Below are 10,253 nucleotides of genomic sequence, written 5' to 3'. Positions count from 1 at the left end.
GGCGGTTATTCCTGGAGCCATATTGCTTCATGGGCTACCTGGAAATGGAAGCACTGACTGTGCAAAGGCTTCTACCTTGGATGCAGAAATAGACACATCATGTTTTTAAAAACGGAAAATTGTTCATTTCCACCGCTGTTTGCCATTTGCTTGTAAAAACCAGCCGGGGAGGAGAAGGACCCCCAATCTGAGCAAAATTCCCCGAATTTAAAGGACTTAGACAAAGTGGATAAAACCGGGGTGTCATGGCATCTCGGTGGGGGTTGGAAGGACTGTGAACATGTCCCGTGTGACACTCGGAGCTTTGATGATTAGAATGCTGTCCCCACAGCCCTGTTCTGGTACATGGCTTCCTCTCTGAGGACCCGTAATGGGAGGACAATGTCACCCTGCCTCTGGGTAAGGTGGGGTCTCTGCAATGGGGTCCTGGGTTCTGAACAGCACCTGTTCTTGTCACAGGTCATGGCACTATCTTTGCAGCCTTCCCTTAAAGCTAGTGACTGTCTGGCAAGAGTGCCAAGGACCCGGTAATGTGACACCGTAAGTCATTTCGGGACAGGTACTGACATACAGTACTTTATACATTTTCAGTTTGAACTGGGGACCACGTGTCAGTCTGGGATGGAAGGAAGAAAGCAGACACTTTTCATGCTGGTGTGAAGGGCCTTACACGAGGCTTGGGTGCATCGAGCGAAGAAATAAGCTTCTAGAGAGATGGGACCAGGGATTGGGAAGGGCCTTTGGTCTCAGAAGACAAGCCCTTCCTCAGTGCTTCACCTACGAACCGCCGCTCCATGTGGTCAGAGAAGTAACAGGATTTAATCAGACACAACGTGGTTAAAATACTGGCCTGGCCCTGAGTAGCTGTGCGATTGGCAAGTCGTTTAATGCCTCTGGGTACCCAGCGTTTGGTTAGATGTGGCCATGTCATAAACCACCCTCGAAACTCAGTGGCTTCAAACAATCATTCACGGTCTCTGTGAGTCAAGAGTTCTGGGAGGGCTTGGCTGGGCGGCTGGCTGGACACCATTCTCTCCCTTGCACAAGGGGTCTCCTTGTGGCGTTTCCACATGGGATATTTGGGCTTCCTCACAGCATGGCGGCCCCAGGACTGACTGCTTACACGTTGGCTCAGGGCTCCTTTGGGACCTAGCTCTCGAAATCACCTAGAGTCACTTGTGCTGTACACGATGAGTCAGCCAGTCACAAAAGTCTACCCACTTTCCAGGGGAAAACACAAAGATTCCAGGGAAGAGGGCAAAGATTCCGCCTCTCAATGGGAGAGCAGTGACGTCTAGGAGACATCGACAGCATGTCCGTCGCCAACATTTTTAGAGAACACAGCTGCTCAGACACACTGCCCTCCTCTGAAAACTGACTGTATGATTATTCGCCATGGAGGGTTTGGGGAAACGGGTGGTGGTGTGAGTGTGCCAAGTGTCCGCCCAACACGAGGAAGGTTCTAGCAAGTGCCAGACCCTAATCTTTGGTCTCGGCGCCCAGCACCTGTTCCTTCTCTGTAGAAGCACACCCATTTCCTTGGGGGAAACAGGTTTCCTCCTCACAGGCAGCCTTGCTGGGATGACAAACCGCGGGTGCTGTCCTTTCACACAGGGCCAAGCAGGGGAGAAACCCGAAGACAGTTTGAGACGTCAAATCGAGGCAGAGCCAGCCCTTCGGTCTCCAGGTAAATCTCTCCTCTCACGCTCTTTCAAAGCCTCTTCTCTAGCTGTACTGCCGCCTTCAGGGGCTTCCAGAAAATTCTCTTGGGAGATGTATAGCTTCTATAAACGGCAGCAAATGCCTGTAACTCCACCATCTTGGGCCTAGAGCTTGGCACCAAGGTGAAAAGTGGACGAACATGCACAGTGTGTATGTCAGTAACTTCTCTTCCACAGACGCTGCCGTGAGCCTGCTGTGAGTTCAGGGGGTCTGAGTGGGGACATTTCCAGCTTCTTCCTTTGGGGACCCAGTGGGCACGCTCATGACACTGACCAGGAGAGTCTCGTTTGTGGAGCTTGCCTGGCAGGTTTTCTGGGCTGCCTTCACGTATCTCTGAAAGGCAGGCCTTGGTGTGGGTGATTTCCTCCAAGGACAAGCGGATTACGCTGGTGTACCATCCCCCTCAGCTGTGCCGAGGCTGTTCACATGAAGCAGCACATCCAGATTCCAGAATTCTCCAAAAACAGCGGAAGCGTCTCGTTATGCACATAAGGTCTGCAATTGCGGCTGCTCCAGCCAGTGCTCGTGGGCATTTGTTCATCGTTGTCCATGTTTGTGGTTTGCAAAGCCTTCCTTTTACTGTCTGCCTGATTTACGTCTCTATCCAGCAGCGGAGCGTCCCTGAAGCAGGATGACCGAGGGGCGTGGGGGCTACAGTGGCAGCTGCTGGTCCAGGGCGGGGTGGAGGGGGCGAGAAAAAGTTAGGTGGCATTTGGTAGCTCGTGGAAGTGCGTGGACCCAGAGGATGTGTCCCACTGGGGCCACCTAGAGGATGCCCACTGGTCTACTGGCCCACCCAACCAGAAAACACACAACAGGAGAGCAGCAGGCACACGCGCCATGCCACAGGCAGGGTCAGGTAGGACTGTCACCGTGGGAATGCCAAGGGTGAACACGGATACGGAACCAGAGGACAGACACATATTTACAACACCTGCTGGAAACACAGAGGGTCTGTGTGACCTGATCTATTCCTGTGGCCTCACGAGCCCGTCCCTCTGAGAGCGCCTCAGACCGGCCCTTTCGCCCGCGATTCGCCTGTTGATAACGATGTCCCTTGTGTTTGATCTGCATGGTGGTTTTGAAAATCCAGGTAAATGTCTACAAATTGGGAGATTTCACAGAGAGGTCTGGAATCACAGCCGTTCTAGATAAATGCAGAGATGGGCACCACGGGGCCTGCACCCCTCCTCCCCACCCCCATGTGGGGCTCCAGAGCCGATGGGCGGAGGCTTCTTGCACGCGGCACCATCTGTCCACTCTCCACACGCCTCTCCAGGCATGCGGTACTCGCCTCCTCTGTTGCCCTCGCAGCACCTGTGTGTGCAGCCCCTGGGGAGATGGGCCGACTTCATGGGGACACCCGTGCTTGAGCTCTGTGTGGGGCCGGCCTCTCAGCTCACATGGGCTGACCGCCCAGATCTGCAGTCCAGGTTTTGACAGTGTCACCTAGAGCATCTCTAAGGGACCCCTGCATTCTCCCCGAAAGTGGGGGGACGGGGAGGGGCCATGTGGGCATGGAAATGTGCCCCTCCGATTTATTTTCATGAAAAAATTAGGGACAAGCATCAAACATCAAGATGCCCTACATTGGGGGACTCTCTAAGTAAATGAAGCCCCTCCCCACCCTTAGTAAGTAGTTAGGCAGCCAACTGAAAAACTAAATTTGGGACAGGTGCCTTGGCAGTGCTAAGTTATATATAAAAGGAGATACGTCACAGATGGTCCCCACTACATACAAATATTTATGTGCGCAAGATGTGGAATTGGGTTTAAAAAACATGGTTTCGAATATGCTTTTCTGATTATAAAAGTGAAATACAGGCATTGAAGAAAATAAGGTTGATAAAAAGAGAAGGAAGCAAAGAAAAGTCTCAATTTGAAGCTCGTGTAGCGTTAACATCTTTCAGACACTCATCGCCCTGTCTCACCCCAAAGAGAGGCAGGTACAGAGCCCTCTGTGTTCGTATGTTTAAATTGCATTTGTTTATGTTCACCTGTAATTCATGGAATGGACATGAGCTTTTCCCACTTATTTATAGACATGGAAGTTATTAAACAACTTCTTTTATCATTTGCACCAATCTTCCCTTGGATGCTTCCTCCCTCTGAGAACCTTCGTTTCTTCCCTTATCTGCCCTGTGGTGCGACTCCTCAGCTCATGAAAACGTGCAAAAGATTTACCGAAATAATGTACACAAAGCATCCTGCAGAAACATACGTAGCATTGTTTTGTGTGCTGTCAAACACTATAAAATACACAGAATACGACCGTTATCTGAATGTCTATTTTTAAGCTGCCATACTTGCTCCTCAGAAGAGGTTGCAATAGCAGTACTTTTAATAATAAAGCCCCAAAGGTAATTCTAAAAAAAAAAAAGGGCACGTGAACCAATTTTGGTAAAGGTGCTTAGCAAATAACAGCACAGGTGAGCGTGGCTAAGTCGGGGGTTTGCAGGTAGCAGCAATGACCTTCCCTGGGAAGCCAGTGTCAGTCACAGCAGCAGAGGTTGCACCCTCAACGTGTAAGTTCCCTGCTAACTTAAAAGAATGCCCACGGTTTAAAGAAACACCTTATTGTTGGCATTTCCCCGAAGGAATGAACTTTAGAGGGTGAGGATCAGGGAAAGGTTAGGGCGAAAGCACATCTTAGAGGAAGGGTCAACATTGGGGTGAGGGAGGACCCCAGAGTCAGCCCTCCCTCTGGGCTGGGGTCACCTCAGAGGCTTAATGAAATTCCTGCCCAAGGGTCCCCCAGCTGCTCAGACTAGCCCAGCTCCCCAGCTTTGATGGAAGATTCGGAATGGGGAAGGGAGACGAAAGGGTGAGGAGATATTTCCTGGGGAACGTACACTAACAGGACCCCAAATGGGTTCCCGCGTTGGAACGTGCCGTCCGCGCCCTTTCAGTTCCTTCCCGGTGGTCACAGGGGCATTTTCTCCATGCTGGATTTACTCAGAGTCACGGAGCGCTGATGTGGGGGATCTAGACAGGCTGTTAATTGCCCTGTTGGCCTCACGCCCTGTAAGTATGAAATACAACCTAGTAGGTTGCTAGCTGACTCTGCGTGATTGCTGAGATGCTCGGGCTGCTAAAATATTAATCTGGGGTGCGTGTGTGTGTGTGTGTGTGTGTGTGTGTGTGTGTGTGTGTGGACGCAGACAGGCTGCAAGCTCTCTTCCTGGGCTTGAGGGTTTACAAACAGATGGCTTCGGGACCATAAGCCCAGGGGTCTTTCCGAGGGTCTGGGCTCCAGGGAGAAAGTGCGCCACCCGAACAGCTGTCTTGTTGTACAGTCTTCCTAACAAGTTCACTCCTCTTGGATGTGGACATCCAAGAGGGCCAGTTCCCCAGGCAATAAAGCAGGGGCCTCCTATGTTCCTGAGATACTCAGGTGGGTTTCAGACCCTAGGATAAGGATTTGGTTGTAAGTGATTGATACAGGTAGGTCTTCCAGGAGAACCTAGAGAGGGAGAGGGAGAGAACCGTCCCCACCTGTTCTGACCCTCTGGGAGCTCTGGGATGTCCATGACAATTCAGTGTCATCTGCACTGGGGGAGGGGGATACAGGCTTTCATACTTCAAACCCATCATCATTTCAAGGACTACCCCAGGAGGATGAAACCGCCAGGGCTTTCCAAAAATCTTCAAGAGTGGGCCAGAGGGACCTGTGAAAGGTGCAGGTGTGGAGTGTTAGAGCAGAGCCCGCTGACGTGGACGGACCTGCGTGCCCCGACTCCAAAACTCCTAAGCTGAAGACTTCACCCCCTAATGCGACGGTACTAGGAGAGAGGGCTGTTAGAGAGATAATTTAGGTTAAATGAAGTTGTAACAGCGGGGTCCTAATCTGATAGGACTGGTGTCCTTCTACGAAGAAGAGACACCAGAGCTGTCTCCCCTCCCCCCAACCCTCACCCCCGAGTACACACCAAGGCCATGGGAGGATACAGCCGCAAGGCCAAGAAGAGAGGTCTCCCCAAGAAGCCAGCTTTGCCAACACCTTGATCTTGGACTTCCAGGCTCCAGAATGGGGAGAGAATCGGCTCCCACTGTATAGGCCCCCCGTCTGTGGTATCTGTCACAGCAGCCTGAGCAGATTGATACACCCACACAGGTGCACAGAAGCCTTCCCAGGGACCTGAGGGGACCCTCCCTGGCAGGGCAGCGCCCACACACTGGGCGACTCCTGTTATGACCAAGAATACGGAATGAGCATAAATTATGCCCCTGTTCCAATCACCAAAGATGCTTGCTTAAAGTAACTCTTATAGTTTTGTGCTCATTGTACTGCGCATCAGAAAATAATAAAAGTACATTAAATGTTTCACTTAGAGGATATTATCACTAAAAATGAGGGTGACTTTAAAACCAAGACCAACTTAAAGCTGATTTAAAGAAAACCCTTAAATGAACAGCGGGCTGAGGGGCACGCGATGACGGATGACTTGGGGCGTGCGCGTTCCTGGCTCTGGCGGAGATTCCCCGATGTCGTCCATTTGTCACGTCTTCTACAGCCTTCCCGGCAATCTCCTTTGGATAAATTCCTGTTCTGCTTAAACCAGCTGGGATCGTCACCTTTTAGTGCAACTCAGGACACTCACGAACACAGACAGCGACAAGAAATTCCCTTGCGGTCAAAGGGTTTAAGTTAAATTAAAAAAAATCAAATAGGTTTGGAGACTCGGATGGGTGGTATCCAGCTAAGGGGGTGCCGGTTTCAATGACTGGGCTGTAATTCCCCTCCCTCTGTTCACAGGCAGTGGCCACAGGGCCCTCCACGGCCTGGACAAGCTGTCCCGATGAGATAGGAGGCTAAAATAAGTCCCAACAATCCCCTCTCCTGGCAGTCACCCCTCTCTGTACCCCACTTCCCTGGAGTGCGTCCCAGACTTGCTTCTAACTAACAGAACATAGCAAGCGTTTGGATGTCACTTGCAAGGTCAGGTTGTAAGATGCTGTGACTTCCGCTTCCTGGCTTTCTCCTTCTTCCTGGGGCTTCTCACAGGCGCCCTGATAGAGAAGGAACCAGAAACGGGGGGCATGGCCCGGCCATCCTGGCGGAACTCAACCCTGCAGGGCTGAATCCATTGGGCCCGTGAGCCTGGACACGCACCCTTCCCCAGGTGGGCCTTTCTATGAGACCACGGGTCCTGGCCGACACCGTCACTGCAGCCTGTGAAAGAACCTTGAGGGGAAGACCCCGTGATAATGCGCTTGGATCCCTGAGCCCCAGAAACCAGGATATAATAAGCATGCTTTGTTTTCAGCGTCTTAAGTTTCGGGGCCTTTTGTTCTGCAGCGGTAGATAACAAGCACGCACGGCCTTTTCTCTGCAGGCGGAAGGCAGTGAGGCCTCCTGCCCTGGGGCACCTGCCCCTCCCATGTCACCAATGGCCCCAGGTGCCCCGCAGTGTTTAGGCGTCTGGGCCTGACTCAGGGGACACCTGTCTGGCATGGAGCACCGCAGCTCTCCCTTTGGTGGACCAACCCACACTTTCTGAAAACCCCGGTGAGGAAGTGTGTGAACAGGGTACGCCCACCCGTGGTGGGACAAACAGGCTCCCCGACAATAACCAAAAGCCCGACTTGGGGCGTTTGCCACTTTCTGTGGTGTAAATACTGCTCTGAGCCAATTTCAAGCTCCTGACAGCCACTGAATGAGGAGTTGGGAAGAGACGAGCCCCATCCAGCCAGCTGTCACAGCGGGCACGGAGCCGACGCAGCACGCCCTGACACCAGCCCTGGGGGACAGCCTCTCCTGCACATGCCAACGCTACTTCTAAGACACCACATTAAAACCAGAGAGTGTGCGGACCGCGGCCAAACCCCCCCCCCCACACACACACACAGCCTGTACCAAGGCTTCTAACTCCCGGCAGCGCAAACTCTAAAGCTGAAAAGAAGGAAACATGTGCTGGGAATCCCAGCTCCCTCTGCTAAAAATCCCAGCACGACTGACAGTGGAAACCCAGGCATGGTGCTTACACTCAAAAACACAGCTGAGCTCAAAGACGAGTCTCCGGAAGACGCAGGGAAGCCAGGGTTGCCACTAGGACTGTTCAGAAGTCACCAGCCAGGCTTATCCCCCTCACGTGGAGACACCTCCTGGTTATGACATGAGGAACTATTGACATACACAAATTCACTGTCTGGGAATTAACACAGCCACGTTCATTTGCATAATCATCACTAATTGGGTGGGGTAATTAGACTTTATGTGCATTTGACAAGGGAGGTTCAATTTGCAGCCAGGCATGCTTTTTATCTTTTTTTATTTTTCTGGCCATTTTTTTTCATGGGATGCAACATTGGGACCCCCCAACCCTCACCCCTCAGATGTACGGATCATCCCTCTGGGGTAATGACGGCGAAGGTTCGTGTTTGAGCCAGCGCGCTGTTCGGGCCGCCAGATGTTTCTTCTGGCTGAACATGAAAGGTAGGGCTGCGTGTGGGGGGGCCTAAAGAGCTGGGCGCCTCAGCAAAGCGGAGAACTGGCAGCCTTGTCATGCATGCCTGAGAAAATGCGTGCTAATTTCAGTGCTAATCCTTCCAGAAAATACACTGAGCGAATGTTATCAAGGGCCCTGAACAATGATGAAAGTTTCTGATTCTAGGAAGTCACCTTAAGCAAAAGGAGGAGTAGACAAAGATGTATGTGGAAGGAAGTATACTGCTCGGTTTTCTCTGAGAATAAAACTTGGGAACAACGTTAAGTGTTCAAAACCACAGATACGGTTAGTTATGTAACAGTAAATCTGTATGATGAAATAGTATTCAGCCATTAAAAATGTCAGAGGGGGGCTGGCTAAGTGGCTCAGTTGGTTAAGAGCTTGCTCAAGTGCATGAGCTCTGAGCAACAGGGTCGCCAGTTCGATTCCCAGCCCGAGCTGAGCTGCCAACAGGCTCAGCTAAAAAAAAAAAAAAAAGTCTGAGGAGTATTTAATGTTAAGAGAAGATGTTTTCAATATAATCAAGATCTAAGTGAAAGTGTCTTAAAAATCTGTATGTAGGTTCTGATACCAAATTTGTAAAATAAATGCATCTGCTTCACATTCACTATATACCGACGCTATTTCCATAAAACACGGGAAGGAAATGACGCGTTAGCAGTGGCGACCTTGGGCGGTAGAGGTTTTATATGTTTAACTCTTTTTGCCGCGTATAACTGAGCTTTCCCAATAGTCTAAAATGAGTAAGCGTTGATTTTATGTACAGAAAGCAATGATTTTAAATAATCACTCCGATGTCTAAGTAGGATCTCCCACAGCCCGTCCTGATTCCTTACTGCCACCGATTGTCACCTCCTGACTTGAATCCCCCTCCCCCGCCCGCTAAGTCCAACCCCTTGTGTGAAGGATGCACATTTTCTAGAAAGCCGCCTGTGACCCCCGAGGCAGGGCGCTGGGAGGTGACATGGCCCCCAGGACATTCGTGCAGGTGGAGGGAAGGCATGAGTTTGGGCAAAGCAGGGCAGCGTGTGGCCGACGCGTCTCTGCTCTGAAGCCCCGACCGACCACACACCCTCCGAGTCAGCGCCCTGCCCTTGGGGCTGCAGGTGCCAGGGCCCCGGATTTCCAGGCCGAGGCTTTCATAGCTCAGCTCAGCGGCAGTGAATGTGAGTCTCGGTCACGCCTCTTAGGCGGAGACGGGGTCGCCAGCCCCCCGTGTGGCGCCTGCAGGGGGAGGCGGCACCTACCTGTTGCGTGCGCTGGGCCCCAGGCGCTGGCACACCACGGTGGTGGTGGCGTGCTTGCCGCCGTTTCCCAGCTCTTGCTTGGCGTCCCATTGCCGGGGCTCACTGGGCCGGGTGCTCAGGATGTTCACCCCCTTCTTCACCTTGGCTCTGTGGGAGGAAGGTGGGGCGAGAGAGTCACAGGGTCAGTGACCGGGCCTGCCAGACGGGCCACGCTCCCCTACGCTGCCAGCAGTGGGCTCTTTGTCTACTTGGTTCCTATCCAGTGACACAGACAGACACAGTGCACCAGACGGTAGTAATGCCACACGGGTGGGTGGGGGAGGGAGACGGAGCTGCCCCCAGACTAGGGTATCGCGGAACTTGCTGTCTAGCTCCGAGGGTGTGGGGAAGGGACCCCTGGACAGTCCACAATCCGGGAAGTGGCCCAGCCAAGGGGTCAGGAGAAAAGCCAGCAGCTTAGGCTGGTCGGTCTCAACAGGGGGCAACTGTGTCCTACAGGGAATGGGGGGCACTGTCTAGAGGACAGTTTTGGTTGTCTCAGCTGGCGTGGGGACGTGCTGGCATCTAGTGGGTAGAGGCTGGGGGTGCAGCTAGACATCCTACAGTGCCCAGAGCAGCCCCCACAGACAGACTTATCCAGTCCACAGTGTCAACAGTTCCAGTTCTAGAGCGTGGCCTGGATTCCCCCACTTTATGGCTGTGTGACTTTGGGCAAGTTATCACCTCTCTGTGCCTCACTCCCCTCCTCTGTAAATGGATAGGATTATAAAGCTATTGTAATGAAATATACTGACACACATACAGAGGTTGAATACAGCGTCCGACATACAGCAAA

At 52.2% G+C, this 10,253-nt stretch overlaps 1 protein-coding gene across 1 annotated transcript in view; it reads right to left on the bottom strand.

Annotated features, from left to right (window-relative positions):
• TMEM132C (transmembrane protein 132C) overlaps positions 1–10,253 on the bottom strand; it is a 347,110-nt gene that overhangs the window by 136,116 nt on the left and 200,741 nt on the right. Inside the window, exon 4 of the mRNA XM_019630847.1 lies at positions 9,419–9,565. Coding sequence (XP_019486392.1) covers positions 9,419–9,565 — 147 coding nt within the window. The remainder of the gene's footprint in view (positions 1–9,418; positions 9,566–10,253) is intronic.

Source organism: Hipposideros armiger, unplaced genomic scaffold (genome assembly GCF_001890085.2).
Source record: "Hipposideros armiger isolate ML-2016 unplaced genomic scaffold, ASM189008v1 scaffold_955, whole genome shotgun sequence".
Lineage (NCBI taxonomy): Eukaryota > Metazoa > Chordata > Mammalia > Chiroptera > Hipposideridae > Hipposideros > Hipposideros armiger.
This window is presented reverse-complemented; position numbering and strand designations above follow the sequence as displayed.